Consider the following 17,532-nt stretch of genomic DNA (forward strand, 5'->3'; position numbering starts at 1 on the left):
TAACACAGTAATTAGTCCCAAATAACTAAAATAGACACAACAGTGTTGCAATGTGATTTTTGTTTAGCGGGACTGGCAATGTATTTGGAATACGTCTTGGAATTTCAACATTATATTTAACTTGATCTATGATCTAACAGGATATGAGTAATTTTATATACAAACAAATTCAAAAACGACAGTTAGTTGATACTGGCTGATGGATAGTGAATAAAACATTTTATCCAAATAACATACAGCCTCAGATACATTAGTTCTATTCCACATAATGCATGTTTATTTCTGCAAACCACTGGAAATTGTTTTCATACAGCAAACTCTTCATCATTTCCTACCCACCACACACATGGTATTTCGAAACAATACACAAGAAAACCAATACACTCATCGATAACTAAGATTTCTTAAGAGAAAGTGTTAGCTCTAGAAGCTTTCAACACACTGCCACAATGCTTGCAAAAAACGTTACAAGTACCTTCTGATTTAGTAACTGCTCTAGTGTTTCTTTGTGCTTCATTAACTTTTTCTCCATTTCAATTATCTGTGGAGTTCTTTGCTGTGTTTGTATGTGTTGTAAGTGCGCTGTAAAGAAAATGGAACAGAATTTATAAATGAAATAATTTAAAAGTCTTAAGTCACACAAAGTTTACTTAGCTTACAGAACGCTTCATTCCACATTTAGGCAACACAGCAATATTACACACATACAAGCGGGAGTGCTGTTTTTCGTAACATGAGCAGGCATGCGATGTACTGTGTACATGTGTAAACATTTCATTATATCACTTTGTTGCAATAATTATTTGTTATCCCACAGTAATGACTCACTCATGCATTAAACAGTGCAGGTGCATCATATCCCAGCCAACTGCTTATTCGATTATCAATTATTTCATAGACAATTGTCTCATTCTCAGATTGTGCTACTAGCTCATGATCTGGATCATTTTCTTGCAGGGAACGTATATTTTTTTTTCTCACCTAGCTCAATGTTTATTTTATACTGCTTATTTGGATGTATGACAATACAACTTGTCCCTGTGTTAGTTGAAGCAATAAAGAAGGAATAGGTATGATCTCTGAAACTTGAAACAATAATGGGATGGTGCAAAGCAATTTTGTTTGTGGATTGCACATTTTATACACGGGAGGGCCCAGTAGTCGGTTAAATAGCAAGAAACCTTGAACACTTACAAAGTGCAACTCACAATAAAATTTCAGTTTAATCTTATTTCTTTGCTACTGACAGGACATGTGGTAAAGTGATAGTAAAACTTAAGTTGTTAAATACTTCGATGTTCATACTTTGTCTTGATTTCCCTTTCTCTTTGAAAACTGCACATTACAATGGCAAAAAAAAAAAAAAAAAAAAAAAAAAAAAAAAGTCAGCTATATATTGACATACAGGTCTATATTTCAGATCATTATCCACCTTTGCGCATTATGGTATATTATAAAAAGCCAAAAATGACAATAAAAATGATCCTAAAAGGGATACTTTAAAAAAAATCTAAAAGTTAATTCTGCAGTTCTACAACAGGGGCATTTCTGTGCAGTTGCAACAGTTGCTTAATATATTCTGAAATCATAACTGTATCACCCGATCCTATAAATTTTCCTCGTAAATTATTATATAGTATAATCCTGGTGTAAATTAAAATTTAGCCCTTAAAGTCTTGCAAGATAAAAATAACTTGTAGGGAACTGTTACCCTTAGACAGGCGTGATTTGAAACTATGCACTATACATAAAAAATAAAATACCTCTACAATAATTTAAAGATGATTTGCAACATCATAAGACAAATAAACAAAATTGGCAATACAGAGGCAAGTTAAGCTTCCCAGAAAATTGCTCTGGCAAATATGGTGACACACGTAGCCACCAAATTCAATTACTACTACTTCATAGCAGCAGCAGCAAGCAATGCACCACTAATAAACAAGCAATAAGGAAGCATTACATTTACTTGAGCAGAAACTGAATACATTATCAACAAAGATTAGATTCAAAAAACAACTGCTACAGACACAACAAAATTCATCAGGTTACTAAGTAGTAGTAATGCTACTGACGTATGATCATGTTTTTGTTACCAGTCAACTCGAGGTGTATTTCCTGACAGCCTTAAATATGTTGTAGTAGTACTCCACCTATAAAACTAATTATAAGCTAATCATCTATAAATACAGACCTATTTCATTAATTCCAGTATTTCAGAAAGTTTTTTGACAAAGTAGCCTTCTGATTTGACCCCTCCAAAACAAAGTGCTGTCCTTGACCCATCCATACAAGTCTGCACTATTCTCATGAACTTCTCAGGGGTTCTGAAGTAATGCAGTATATTGTCTAGGCTGTCATATGCAAGTTGAAAACTGATGAAGAGACTGTCAATATCTTCAACATATTCCCAGCGTTTTTCAAACAAAAGTCTTAGAGAGGAAATGTGTTCTATTGACAACAGGTTTGGTCAAAAGCCAGCTTGGTGTCACTGCATGTTGTTCTCTATGAATAGTTGTAATTTTCTATCATTACCCTCAAAAAATTACAATCATTCATAGAAAACAACACACAGGAATACCCAGCCACCTTCAATCAAATCAAACAACAATAGGTCACATTTTTACTAAAAGACAATTATTCAAAACACTAGGACACTGGGAATGTGATTTTCAATGTGGATACAACAGCATCCACAGGAATAGCCTGTACAATGAGTTGTGTGACTTCAGATTCCCTGACAAGCTAGTGAGAACAGTGCAAACCTGTACGAATGGGTCAGGGGGCAGCAGTGCGTTTCCAAGGGGCCAAATCAGAAATGGTCAAGATTGAGCCAGTTATCAGGGAAGGGGATACTCTCAAATGTATTCTGTTCAATCTTCGAGAAAGTAAGAAGGGAATGTAGGCACCAGGAGTGGGCTGGAGTACAGATGGATGGTAATTTCAATTGTCTCGCACATGCACATGATATAGTACTACAAAGTGAATCAAACTATGAGTTGAAATACATGTGCCAGAAAATGGACAACCTTGCACAGAAAGTTGGGCTAAAGGTGAATCAAGGCAAAACAGAGTTATGCAACGAGGAACAAAATAAGAGCAGGAAGAATTTCTCGAGACAGATGGCATCAGGTTCCTGAGCATTCACCATTTAAAATACTTGGTTTACCAGTAACAAAAGTGTAGAAATGGACATCAAGTAAAGAATAGCCGTGGAAATAAAATGCATGTATTCCCTCTTGGAGACACTTATCAAAGTCCATATCATCCAAAACTAAGATGAGAATATATAACACTGTGATGCGCCCAGCAGTCATGAATGGTTCAGAAACATGGAACATGATTAAACAAGAAAAGAAAAAAACTGTTAATATATAAAAAAAAAAAAAAAGAGGAAGATATGGGGACCAATCTTTGGTAAAGGTGAATGGAGGAGGAAGAATAATGAGGAAATCCACCTCTTGGTGCAACAATGAACAATCCTACAGAAGCTTACAAGAACAAGAATACCATAGGTTGGCCATGTAAGCTGTATGCCAGAAGACAGGCGAAGAACGCACTCAAGAGGAAACCAAAATCATAGCTTGACCAAGACAGTGCTGAATGGACAACCTGGCAGCTCTGGGGTCTGAAGGCATCTGGAGAAACCAAGCACAAACCAGAAAGGAATGGAGGCAGTTTGTGGAGCAATGTGTGCTCTGTAGGGCCTTTGATAAAGTACTGACTCAGTTATCTGAACAGAATTTATTAACTGGCTTGCAGTTTGGCTTTCGTAAACGATTCTCTATCAAGAAAGCAACACAAGACATCATAAATTAAGTTCTGGTGGAGTTATCCTGTTGGTGTACTTTTTGATCCTGCCAAAACCTTTGACTACCTAGATCACAAAATTATACTTGGCAAATTAAAGCATTATGGAAATCCTCTTTTGTCTGTGGTGTCTTACTTCCATAAAAGATAGCAGAGGGCCTCATTAACAGATGTCACAAACACGAAACTAACCTCAGAATGGTGAGTATAACTAAGATCAATACTGGATCCATTGTTATTCTTAACCTACAGAAATGGCATTCCAACAACTCTGAAGGGCAGCTCAAATGTAGTAAATTGCTGATGACGCGAGAATGCTAATCGAGGGTCCAAACTCAACATCAGTAAACACAGTTCACGAAAGATGAACAGGCTTACAACCGATCGACAACAAACTGATTAAGTCTTAATCTCATAATTACTAATATTATTTAGGTTTGAACAGGCATTAAAGAACTGATAGCACCACAAGCTGATATTAATAGACGTACACTTAAGTAAACTTGATAACACGAGGGTGGCTCAAAATTCAAGGTAACAAGTCCTTTGCAAGAAAAGGTTTGGTCACAAAATTAAAGAGATACACAAATTTAGTGAGTCTTTGGTACATATTACTTTTGCACACAATCCCCATAGTTGTCTCAGCATTTCTTCAATTAATAAACCAAACCGCTGGGAACAACAGGTCTAGGAGCTACAACAGCAGTCTCCTCAGATCATCAGCATTGGTTCTGAAGTGGTGAACTCACAGTTACTTCTTTAATGGTTCAAAGAGATAAACATCACTTGGTGCAAGATCCAAGTTGTACAGACAGTGTTCCTATACAGTCTGCTGCAAAGACCTAACCAAATGACCTCTCAACTGAGACACCAAAAAAAAAAGTTTTATGGGAAATCACTCTCTCTTCATAAAATTCCACTAGTTAATGATGATTTGCTGCTAGGTCATTTTCTTTAAACACAGAAACTTTATTACATGTTGCACTGCAACCACCAACCCTGTACCTGTCAACAACTCCAACTTGAAACTATTCTGAAGTGCAACCGCACTGTTATCTCTTATTTGCCGACACTGTTTGAAAGCTCTGGTCATCTCTTCTATCTAGACATGGAATTTAATTCGCAAGATGTAATTATACACCAGTAAGAGGTCCTGTCACCTTGCTTACTGACTCATCCTCTTTAAATTGAGATCGTGTGATCTATGGAACACAATGAGCAAGTGAGTGGGTGGGTGGGTGGGTGTACAAGTAAGTGAACGTGATAACTAAGATAGCTCAACTGAAGCATAAAAAGGTGCATGGGACTGCATTCTGAGAATGTCTGAGGTTAAAACCCCAAAAGCATTAACAAGAATGTTGTGCCACTCTTCTGTTAATGAGAAGTCATATTGTTGTTGTTGTGGTCTTCAGTCCTGAGACTGGTTTGATGCAGCTCTCCATGCTACTCTATCCTGTGCAAGCTTTTTCATCTCCCAGTACCTACTGCAACCTACATCCTTCTGAATCTGCTTAGTGTATTCATCTCTTGGTCTCCCTCTACAATTTTTACCCTCCACGCTGCCCTCCAATACTAAATTGGTGATCCCTTGATGCCTCAGAACATGTCCTACCAACCGATCCCTTCTTTTGGTCAAGTTGCGCCACAAACTTCTCTTCTCCCCGATCCTATTCAATACTTCCTCATTAGTTATGTGATCTACCCACCTAATCTTCAGCATTCTTCTGTAGCACCACATTTCGAAAGCTTCTATTCTCTTCTTGTCCAAACTATTTATCGTCCATGTTTCACTTCCATACATGGCTACACTCCATACAAATACTTTCAGAAATGACTTCCTGACACTTAAATCTATACTCGATGTTAACAAATTTCTCTTCTTCAGAAACGCTTTCCTTGCCATTGCCAGTCTACATTTTATATCCTCTCTACTTCGACCATCATCAGTTATTTTGCTCCCCAAATAGCAAAACTCCTTTACTACTTTAAGTGTCTCATTTCCTAATCTAATTCCCTCAGCATCACCCGACTTAATTAGACTACATTCCATTATCCTTGTTTTGCTTTTGTTGATGTTCATCTTATATCCTCCTTTCAAGACACTGTCCACTCCATTCAACTGCTCTTCCAAGTCCTTTGCTGTCTCTGACAGAATTACAATGTCATCGGCGAACCTCAAAGTTTTTATTTCTTCTCCATGAATTTTAATACCTAATCCGAATTTTTCTTTTATTTCCTTTACTGCTTGCTCAATATACAGATTGAACAACATCGGGGAGAGGCTACAACCCTGTCTTACTCCCTTCCCAACCACTGCTTCCCTTTCATGTCCCTCGACTCTTATAACTGCCATCTGGTTTCTGTACAAATTGTAAATAGCCTTTCGCTCCCTGTATTTTACCCCTGCCACCTTTAGAATTTGAAAGAGAGTATTCCAGTCAACATTGTCAAAAGCTTTCTCTAAGTCTACAAATGCTAGAAATGCAGGTTTGCCTTTCCTTAATCTTTCTTCTAAGATAAGTCGTAAGGTCAGTATTGCCTCACGTGTTCCAACATTTCTGCGGAATCTAAACTGATCTTCCCCGAGGTCCGCTTGTCATATACAGCTTCAAATCACTTAAAGCACAGATTATTACACATTATTTCATAGATATGAAATTGTTGTCTTATATGTATTTGCATATCAAATGTAACATGTAGAGGGTATGTACCATTTACTTTCGTGCATTCATGATACTGCAGGGCAAAAGCTTCCTGCTCCTGTTCAATCCTTCTCAGATCTTCTCCTGTTTCGTGGGTCTGTCTCCTCAAATAATCCAGCTGCTGAGCAATTTCAGTATTAAGATCTGGGGTAAATGGCAAACATGGCATTATCAAGTCCCGGCCCAGGCTAGCCTAAAACAAATAGATAAATGATTTGAAGAAAATAAAGATAAAGCAAACAGTAATAATGTAGGGTTAAGAAATATTTAACTATACTGAAACTTAACTACAACACACAGGACTTACATTTCCTACCTGTTGCACCAACTTCATTTCGGTGTTGAGACAATTTCGAATTATTTCAAACAACCTTCGGGGGTTATGCATGTATCTTTCCTACAAAAATAAATTAAACAATAATATAGCAAATCTTTACTATTTCTGTAAGTAACTTACTGTTTTAAAACTTATGTCATAAATTACAAGAAAGATACAGCAAGTTCTTAATACTTACTCTAAATGTATTTGCAGCCTCCATTAACTTTAGTTTTGTGAGAAACAGCTCTTCTGTTGTCATACTGTTTGCTTTCATTTCCAGTTCTTGAATAAGTGAACTGACAAGGCTGGCAACATATTGCTCATGTTGGGGATTTTCTGGGTCTATGTCAGTCCTAGAAAAAAAACTTTTTAAAATAAAGAGATACAGAATCCGGAAGTGGAGATTTTTTGGTCATACATAAAATGCCAATTCTGATCCAACTGCCTTACAAAACATTGGAGCAACTAATCAGGCTTAGAATAAAATAATGTAAGGCTTACATTTTCTCAGATTATTTCTGATAACATTATTTCCATCTCAAATGCCTTTCATCGCAACTTTCACATTTTACAAAGGCAACTACATCAACATTTTTAATTTTTTTTACAGCTAGCTTCAGTCACAATAATTAGAACATTTCTGCACTGTGCTTATCAACAGAAAGGCTTACAATTTCTCACATTTTTTTCTGATCTCAGTTTCTTGGAATAAACTGTTGCTGTACCCATAGCATGAGATCCTCTATATTACACAACACACAGCAGTGATTACAGCTTATAAGTGCACTGAAAATTACCAACTAACAAAACTTTCTACATGGTGGAAGTACAACAAAGAATGTATGGCAGGTGTACAGAAACCTTCTATGAAACACAATGTTTGCCACTGAACAGCATTTCTTTCAAGTTCCTTATCTTGAGGAGAACATGGTGTGAGAGCAGCCACTGCCCAAGTTAGCAAACATTTACACAACAGAACATACTTTTAAAACCAAAATTTATTGTTGCTTCCTTTTTCCTTGCATGAAGAAACAGACTAATTTATGAAGTACATCTGTCTTTGTTCAGTGCAATAATATAGAGATTTTCAGTAAATGATGTTGAATACACTGAGTTGTTGAGAGACATCTGTTAAATTTTACTGTGTACTATTTTTATGTGCAGCTTGACTGTATGTGGATATTTATCACACTAGAACAACACGAAAGATTGAAATGTTTTTCAATAGGTTTCTAATCAGCATCAAAGTGCTCAGATAATGTGCGCTTACAGTGTCAATGGCTGCTGCACAGCATGCTGAATTTGGCAATTTGTTTACATTGGTCATAGCCACTTGGGAACCTTTTTTTTGCGTGAGACAAAATTTGATTAATTTTACTTTTGATGCAGAGAATGCCACAATAAGTTTTTGTGATCTGGTTACTATGAATTTTAAGGTGACTACTGATTTTTGTACTCTTCTATCATTGGAAAAACTAAATGAGCTGAGAGACTGACCTGTTGTGATGCCTGAAGCCTAGGTTAGTAGGAATATGATAATTTGGGTGCAAGTTGGCGAAGCCAACAAATATGAATGGAAGAAAATTAGATGTATGACAAACTGACCTGTAGCATAGCCCAAACCTAAGTTAGGTTGTAACAAGAGAACTTCCTTGTGAGCTGGTGAAGCCAATAAATCTCAACACAAAAATACAACTGACACAATTGATGGATGTGTAACATAGCCCGTGATACATTTTAATCACTGTAATAACCCACTTATACATCTTATTTTTAATTTAGCCAAAAATACTGATTATGTAGGTAAATTCTAAGTCAACAGTGCAAAATATCAACTGAACAATACAAAATATCAACTAACTTTAATTACACATCATAGAAAGTTATGAAGGAGTATCTCATTGGCGGGTTAACCGAAGTGCCCAATTCCACCCGTCAGTTTTGACCCATGACATAAGGCTTTTGTGTTGCGTGACATCACGACGGCGCGGAGTTTAGTTTGTGAGAGTGGCGTGTTTGTAGGTGTCGTTTTGATATGATTGGTGGTGTGTTTATGTGTTGTGTGTTAGGTGATGTTTTTGGTTTAGTTTGCGTGTGTGGTGTGTTTATAGGTGGCATATTCTTGTGGTCGGTGGTTCTCTTTGGTGGTATGTTTATGGTTAGCATGTTGTGTGGCATATGGGGTTGATTTGCGTGGCAGCATTGCACGTGTGTGGTGTCGTTGGTGACTGTGCTTTCAGCGGAATATTTTTTAGCGAGTTAACAATTTTGGTTTTGTTATGTCGACATTATTGTAGTTTTTTTTCTGTTCGTCGTGTGTGAATTTTGGTAAATCACTTTGTTTATGTCTTTGGTAGGTGTGGATATGACTCACAAGGTCAACAGTTTTCAGTTGTCGGTGATGATGGGAGACACTGTGTTGTCTCTAATAATATTTCTTTAGCTATTCGGCCTGTTGGCTGAAGTTGTGAAGTGTTCAGTGTGTCATGAAGAAATGAGGCTTACTAAAGTTCCGGCATCTCGGATCAGGGATGGCCATATGTGGAGATGTCGTGAGGATAACAGGTCAAGGGAAGTGTTCCATTTCAATTTTGTTTTTCTCGGAGTTGTTTTTTTGTTTTTAGTAATATTAAGTGTAGCGGTGGTGAAAGTTTTGAGATTTATAGCGTGGTGTCGGTAGTTACTGTTGACCTATAAAGGTCAATGGAAGTGTTCGATTCCAATTTTGTTGTTTTGTTGAGCTTTTTGAGGTTGTGATGATTGTGGACGTGGTTGCAGTTTTGGGTTTCATGATTTGGTATGAGTATTTTCTTTTGACCTACATAGGTCAAGGGAAGAGTTCGATTCCAGTGGATATTGTTTTTAGGCTAGTTGATTTTGGGAAGGCTGGGGCCGTTTTATTTTATCACTTGCTTTAGTGGCGTGTGTTTATTTTTAGTTTGTCCCCACCCAAAAACCCACAGTTTCCCTTGTTTGTCCCGTTAGTTTCATTATATTTTTGGAGGTATATGTATTTGATGGTTTTTCGATCTATTTTTGTGTTTGTTGTCATGTTTACATTATGACGTCATAACCACGATATGGGAGTAGTTATGAATGGTAGTTTCCGCCATATTGATGACGTCATTGGTCAAAGCAGACGGGTGGAATCAGACGTTTCTGTTAAGCCTCATTGGCTACCTACAACTGACTCACAATTCCTTGTGTTTACTTGCTGTGATTCGTCATGCAAATCATTTATTACCAGTAGCAAGACAACGGAAAAGCAGCTGACACTGTAAGTGCACTTTTACCTAGATGTTCAGTACAGAAATATGGAAAGGGGAGATGGGGAGGTAGCAGTCGTATGTCTTGCAAAACAGATGTGTTAAGGACACAATGCTTTCCTAAAAAATAACTATCGAACAGAGTGTCTGATGAACAAATTAGAACAAATGCATAAGTGAACTAAAATAGTTGCTCTTTTCTTGTAGGTATTTGCTTCATCACCATTCACTGGAATTAAAACTTACTCCAGTCTCCCTTCTGCTGTTGCCTACTTTTTACCCCATATCCTTTTTATGTTCCACATAAACATTTCTGCTTTCTTCTCCGTCCTTCATATTTGGGCACTTCTACCAACCCCATTTTTTTTCCACATTCCATCTTACTGGAAATACAGAAGCGTCCAATCCCACCCGTCTGCTTTGACCCATGACGTCACAAATATAGCGGAAACGTCCATAAACCACGATTCCAATATGGCGCATATAAAGTTGGTACGTACACATTATGACGAAAATACATCGAAAAACAAACACACACACTTTCCACAAAAAGCCTAATGACACTAACGGGACAAGTGCGGGAAATGGGGTGTTTTTGGGTGGGGGCAAACTAAATAAAAACAAATTTAGACACCCACCCCCATACAAAACCACACAAAACGACGAAAAAACAGACATCAGAAAATTCCCCAAATACCACTAAACACAATATCATCTGGAATCGGACACTTCCCTTGACCTATATTGCTCAACAGCAGCTCCCGATCCCATAAATTAGGATCAAACATTTCCCTTGGCCTATATAGCTCAAAAACATCTCCAGATACCAATATCAACATACACAGCCACACATTGGGATCAAACACTTCCCTTGACCTGCGCACTGTTAATTTTATCCGTCATATCCATTTCTGACCAAAAACAACAACCGATTAATTTTACTGAAATTACCACACGATGTACAGCGAATAACACTAAATTAACCTTCAGACAAAATCGTTAACTCACTGAAACGAATTCCACTACAAACACAGCCGACACTCTTAACAATTCTGAATAATGAGCAAAAGCAAACTGAGCCCATTACACCACACAAATGAAAACCCTGAACATACCACCAGAGAGCGCAACAAACCACAACACGACGACATCTACAAACACGCCACACTCACAAACCAAACTCTGCGTCGTCATGACGTCACACACGACAACACCCTTACGGCACGGGTCAAAGCCGACGCGTGGGATCGGACACTTCTGTCGACCCATCTTACTTATCTGTACTCAGTACCTCACCTTGTATTGCTTCTTATCAACTTCTCAGTTCATCTACAGCCAGCTCCAAGCGTACCTCCCTTGACCCAAGGAATGAAGTGACTTTTCCCTCCTCCCCCCCCCCCCCCCCCCAATCTACCAGAATCATTGGTAATAGCTGAGGACAGGACCACTGCTGTTATGTACATGTTCTGAGGGATATCGCCAGAAACATATAATATGAGATGACAGGAATGCAAGTAAGCTAGATATGCAGTTTCAAGTGACGAAGGTATAAAAAGAAAATACCATGCACAGGATGTATTTCGTAGTGCTGAATTTAAAACAGCCTATCATGTCCCACTCTAACTACAACCCTGGGCTGTGTAATATTTTTGGGAACAAAAAACCTATAACAACCATTGCTGAACTGTTTTCTTTTTTCTTTCTTTCATCAAGGCCATCAAATCCAATCTAAAGTCATCACACTCACATGAGGCGTATTCAACATTTGTAAGCCATCAATTCCAGTACTAAAGGAGTACCACTTCTTTCATCTCAATGATTAAAAATATCCTCTAATTGGTTATACAAAACTAAGATGCTTCCAAACATCAATCAGTAGCAGAAAAGTGCCCTGGAACACAACTGCCCAATTCTTAACTTCGGCCAGGTCATTCTCTCTCTCTGTGTTTAATTCCTTGAAGGTGTAATGCAATCCACAGTAACCAATTAATCGCTGTATGGACTAGCAGCCTCTAGTTCTTTCCTCTTCCTACTGACAGCAATTTTCTCTGCTTTTATTGTTGTTGCTAGTTCGCTGTTGGTCAGAATGAAGGACTCCTAAATGATCACCCTAGCAAACAGTACATTTACACTTAGCTACTCAAACCTAACACAGTGCTGAAGAAGATAGCTGCTCTCTGGCATTTAAGTAAAAACAAATACAAAATGGTCTCCAGTTCACAGCTGAACTGTAATCTTAATTTCCTTACTTTAAACAACAAATCATAACCACACCTACAGCATCAAAAACTCAATTTACCATAACATGTAAGGGTATGTACCACCATCTAACCAAATAATAACACCATAAAAACTCCAATACCAAAGTGACAGTAAGATTTACTAAACTGGATACTAATGAAAGCTGTGGAACAAATTAAATTTATCTCGTAGTAGATACCACCCCAAGAAAGATTTAAATTGCTGGCCAAAAACTTAACCTTTAAATACCAGTGAACTGTAATCACTAGAAACAACACTCCATGCATCACTATGGACCCAATTTTGAACACTACGACCACTAAAGAGATTACAAAATTAATTTCCTTTAGTAATGCAGTCCCAAACTCGCTCCATATCAAGAAGGTCTCATTAACGCTATGATCTATGAAAGACTGTATGTGTCTGAACAAAGGTAGCAACGGAAACTGAAAACACTCAAACAAGAACACCAGACACCAACATCATGCTGAGTATCAAACAGAACACAATTAAGAAATATCTGAAAAGCGTAAGATTGCATCCGAGATCCTTACTGTTTTTGTGTGTTAAATGTTAGAGAAAAAATGCATATTACGAAACCATTAGCATAAAAATATAACCTAACCAAAATAAACCCCATTTACATTGATTAAAAAACACGTGAAATAAAAACATGGTTTGAACAGATGGCATAATGGTCTTGCATCATTCTCATGCATAAGTATCTGATGCGTCGTTCATGTACATTAGCACAACAAAAATTGGTTATCCTAGATGGTACATATCAAAATTGTTTGACGTAATTTATGCTAAAGGAACAACTGATATTTTGGTACGGTACACCAATTAACTTACCACATTTTCTCTTCTAACCATGCTGCCAAAAAATGTCGAACTTCAATTGGAAAGTGTTCTCCATAAACGGCGCGCACCTGGAGGAGCGCATCGCCTTGTAGTTGCTGAGCTTTCGTCCACAACGACATGGAGCTGTCGTCCGATGAACGATCTAAAAAAAATACCCAACCCCTTCAGCTTCAAAATGCTCACAACACTCTCACAAGGAAAACTGTGTTCTGTATACTCACTTGACTCTTCAAAGCGACAAGAAGGCCGTTCATTACTGTCATCTGACATGACGAAGGTTGTACAAGAATTCGGAATCGCAAAAATACTTTATTATTATTAAAAAACGGGCATTCGACCTCAGCGAGAAATATAAACAATGCACTCCCCAACTGCACAGGCGGAAAACCAAAATGTGCTTAAATCATACATATCATACAATGATAATTTCTAAGTATGCCTTAGACAGTCACAAATTTGTCACTATTCACTGAAATTTCAAAACATAACCCAACCAAGCTTTTGCGCCTTCTGTACTCTGTATCTACGCGCTTGATTAGATGACGGTGGGACGCTCAAGTTATGTTTTCTTCTAAAGAAGATGTCAATGTATCCATCACACTGCAACACAGACTTACCGAAACGTTCAACTGCTCTTTTCAAGCAATTGTCGTTTTTCCTGGTCTGATGAGTAATAAACTTTCTCTATCCAGCAGTACCTGGAAAATATGACACAACCAATCTGCACGTTCCAGGAATTACAAAAAAAGTTAAAACATATCGTATCACGTGACCTACGCATGCGCAGACCTCACAACTTTCGCATCGCAAAATGCCAGGGTACTTGGCATACGAGTCTGTAAGGTAAATCCGAATTATTTATTTTTACGATTTTGTTTACATAATTAAGCGGATTCATATGTCATTATTAAAAACGGCAAAACATTTATTTTTATTCAAAAAGAATAGTTTAATTCATTAATCAGGTGTCGGATAAGTTTTGTTTCGTGACAAAACATCTAAAAATCGGGAACGGAAGTATTATCTATGAAACATTTTTAAAGTTGTAAAGCCACTGTTCTTATAGCTTCTGGATAATCACGAACTCTCGTTCTTAACCATTACATCCGCCTCAGATCAGCATGTAGTAAATAAATACAAGCTGCCAAAGATATTATGCACACCTGAAATCTTAATTATCGCTGAACTTAATAGAAATCAGTGATCTTCGAGTGACACATGCTTAAAATTATCAAACTATGTTATTAAACTCTTACGAATTACGCAACGTATACAAATAATTTGCTTATTTTTTTTACAAAATAATATATCTATATAGCTACTGGCCATCTTTACGCAATAAACAGTTTGATCTCCCACAATAATATTTACTTAATAGTTCGTTAAGAAAGGCTTTCTGCTTTCCAGTCCATCTTCAGATAAATTAATACTGTATCATCCGAGGATGACCCAGAAAGCAGGTTTGTAATGAACTAAGGTCAATTCAAACAGGTCGTCACAGCACCTCTACATCACGGCCGGTCAAGTCAGTACTAGTCACGTGATCTCAAATCGAATAGCTTTAATCAGCTGTTTTTTTCGCGGGAACTGCAATCTTCGCAAGATGATTTTGAACTGCTTTTACACGTGAAATACAGTAGTTTATATACGTGAATGCTGAAGTGCATATTTGTACAAAAATGACAATTATTGGACTGAAATGGTTTGTGGTTGCAGGGATAGCTTGTATATTAGAGAAGGAAGAAAGAAGTGCAAAACAACATTAAAAAGAGTGTAGGTCGGAAAAACGTAGTTATGTGGTAAAGATGAGGAATTTCACACGCAGTAGAAAGAGCTCGAAGAAGAACGTTTTATATTTTATTTTTTTGGAAGTCGAGGCATCGGATTTTTCATTTGTTACGTTAAATTTCATCCAGGACTACAGTAAGAAACACAGTGTTACGAGCTGCCATCGGTTTGTTCAAGTTTAGTTCCTGGTCCAGTGCAAACTTTTGTGTAGTAATCATATTATCCTCAATAACTTTCTTTCCAAGATTTATAAGTTTTGTTTACATCTTTTAATAGTTCAAGTGCCTGATTCTACTGGGGTTAGCTAGTGAAATACATAAATATTGACCACTGATGTTTCCAAAACTGTTTCTCCAGGGAGATACAAGATAAATAAGACTGCCACAAACACATATTTCAACAAACAACTTGCAGTGTCTGAATTTTGAGTCCTTTCCTTTATGAAACACTACAAATGCATGACAGCATTAAAATAAATTTGACCAACTAATGAATTTGAGTGTACTAACAATACCTTTTTCACTTAAAGCTCTAGCCACATTACAGTCCATTTCACGGTAAAATATTAAATGTTGTTGTTGTTGTGCTCTTCAGTCCTGTGAGTGGTTTGATGCAGCTCTCCTTGCTACTCTATCCTGTGCAAGCTTCTTCATCTCCCAGTACCTACTGCAACCTACATCCTTCTGAATCTGTTTAGTGGATTCATCTCTTGGTCTCCCTCTACGATTTTTACCCTCCACGCTGCCTTTCAATACTAAATTGGTGATCCCTCGATGTGTCAGAACATGTCCTACCAACCGATCCCTCCTTCTAGTCACGTTGTGCCACAAATTTCTCTTCTCTCCAATTCTATTCAATACCTCCTCATTAATTATGTGATCTACCCATCTTCTGTAGCACCACATTTCGAAAGCTTCTATTCTCTTCTTGTCTAAACTTTTTATCGTCCACGTATAACTTCCATACATGACTACACTACATACAAATACTTTCAGAAATGACTTCCTGACACTTAAATCTATACTCGATGTTAACAAATTTCTCTTCTTCAGAAACGCTTTCCTTGTCATTGTCAGTCTACATTTTATATCCTCTCTACTTCGACCATCATCAGTTATTTTGCTCCTCAAATAGCAAATCTCCTTTACTACTTTAAGCTTCTCATTTCCTAATCTAATTCCCGCAGCATCACCCGATTTAATTCGATTACATTCCATTATCTTCGTTTTGCTTTTGTTGATGTTCATTTTATATCCTCCGTTCAAGACACTGTCCATTCCGTTCAGCTGCTCTTCTACATCTACATCTACATTTATACTCCGCAAGCCACCCAACGGTGTGTGGCGGAGGGCACTTTACGTGCCACTGTCATTAGCTCCCTTCCCTGTTCCAGTCGCGTATGGTTTGCGGGAAGAACGACTGCCAGAAAGCCTCCGCGCGCGCTCGAATCTCTCTGATTTTACATTCGTGATCTCCACGGGAGGTATAAGCGGGGGGAAGCAAAATATTCGATACCTCATCCAGAAACGCGCCCTCTCGAAACCTGGACAGCAAGCTACACCGCGTTGCAGAGCGCCTCTCTTGCAGAGTCTGCCACTTGAGTTTGCTAAACATCTCCGTAACGCTATCACACTTACCGGGTCCTTTGCAGAATTACAATGTCATCGGTGAACCTCAAAGTTTTTCTTCTCCATGGATTTTACTTCCTACTCCGAGTTTTTCTTTTGTTTCCTTTACTGCTTGCTCAACATACAGATTGAATAACATCGGGGATAGGCTACAACATGTCTCACTCCCTTCCCAACCACTGCCTCCCTTTCATGCTCCTCGACTCTTACAACTGCCATCTGGTTTCTGTACAAATTGTAAATAGCCTTTCTTTCCCTGTATTTTACCCCTGCCACCCGCAGAATTTGAAAGAGAGTATTCCAGTCAACATTGTCAAAAGCTTTCTCTAAGTCTACAAATGCTAGAAACGTAGATTTGCCTTTCCTTGATATAGCTTCTAAGATAAGTGGTAGGGTCAGTGTTGCCTCACGTGTTTCAACATTTTTACGGAATCCAAACTGTATTTCCCCTAGGTCAGCTTCTACCAGTTTTTCCATTCGTCTGCAAAGAATTCGTGTTAGTTTTTTGCAGCTGTGGCTTTTTAAACTGATAGTTCGGTAATTTTCACATCTGTCAACACCTGCTTTCTTTGGGATTGGAATTATTATATTCTTCTTGAAGTCTGAGGGTATTTCGCCTGTCTCATACATCTTGCTCACTGGATGGTAGAGTTTTGTTAGGCCTGGTTCTCCCAAGGCTGTCAGTAGTTCTAATGAAATGTTGTCTACTTCTGGAGCCTTGTTTCGACTTAGGTCTTTTAGTGCTCTGTCAAACTCTTCACGCAGTATCACATTTCCTATTTCATATTCATCTGCATTCTCTTCCATTTCTATAATATTGTCCTCAAGAACATCGCCCTTGTATAGACCCTCCATATACTCCTTCCACTTTTCTGCTTTCCTTTCTTTCCCTAGAACTGGGTTTCCATCTGAGC

At 37.9% G+C, this 17,532-nt stretch overlaps 1 protein-coding gene across 5 annotated transcripts in view; it reads right to left on the reverse strand.

Annotated features, from left to right (window-relative positions):
• The window catches only part of LOC126481657 (signal transducer and activator of transcription 5B), a 146,209-nt gene extending 132,243 nt beyond the window's left edge, over nucleotides 1-13,966 (reverse strand). For 2 of the 5 annotated variants that reach the window (XM_050105575.1, XM_050105579.1), the window contains exons 1-7: nucleotides 13,820-13,941; nucleotides 13,424-13,573; nucleotides 13,194-13,344; nucleotides 7,028-7,196; nucleotides 6,820-6,909; nucleotides 6,522-6,705; nucleotides 476-582 (exon numbers count right to left, since the gene is read on the reverse strand). In XM_050105575.1, the coding sequence (XP_049961532.1) occupies nucleotides 476-582; nucleotides 6,522-6,705; nucleotides 6,820-6,909; nucleotides 7,028-7,196; nucleotides 13,194-13,344; nucleotides 13,424-13,472 (750 nt within the window). In that variant the 5' untranslated portion in view covers nucleotides 13,473-13,573; nucleotides 13,820-13,941. Of the gene's footprint in view, nucleotides 1-475; nucleotides 583-6,521; nucleotides 6,706-6,819; nucleotides 6,910-7,027; nucleotides 7,197-13,193; nucleotides 13,345-13,423; nucleotides 13,574-13,819 lie in introns of all 5 variants that reach the window. The other 3 variants (XM_050105576.1, XM_050105577.1, XM_050105578.1) reach the window with 3 other exon arrangements.
• Between the last annotated feature and the right edge of the window lie 3,566 nt (nucleotides 13,967-17,532).

This window comes from Schistocerca serialis, chromosome 5, assembly GCF_023864345.2.
Source record: "Schistocerca serialis cubense isolate TAMUIC-IGC-003099 chromosome 5, iqSchSeri2.2, whole genome shotgun sequence".
In the NCBI taxonomy this organism is placed as follows: Eukaryota; Metazoa; Arthropoda; class Insecta; order Orthoptera; family Acrididae; genus Schistocerca; species Schistocerca serialis.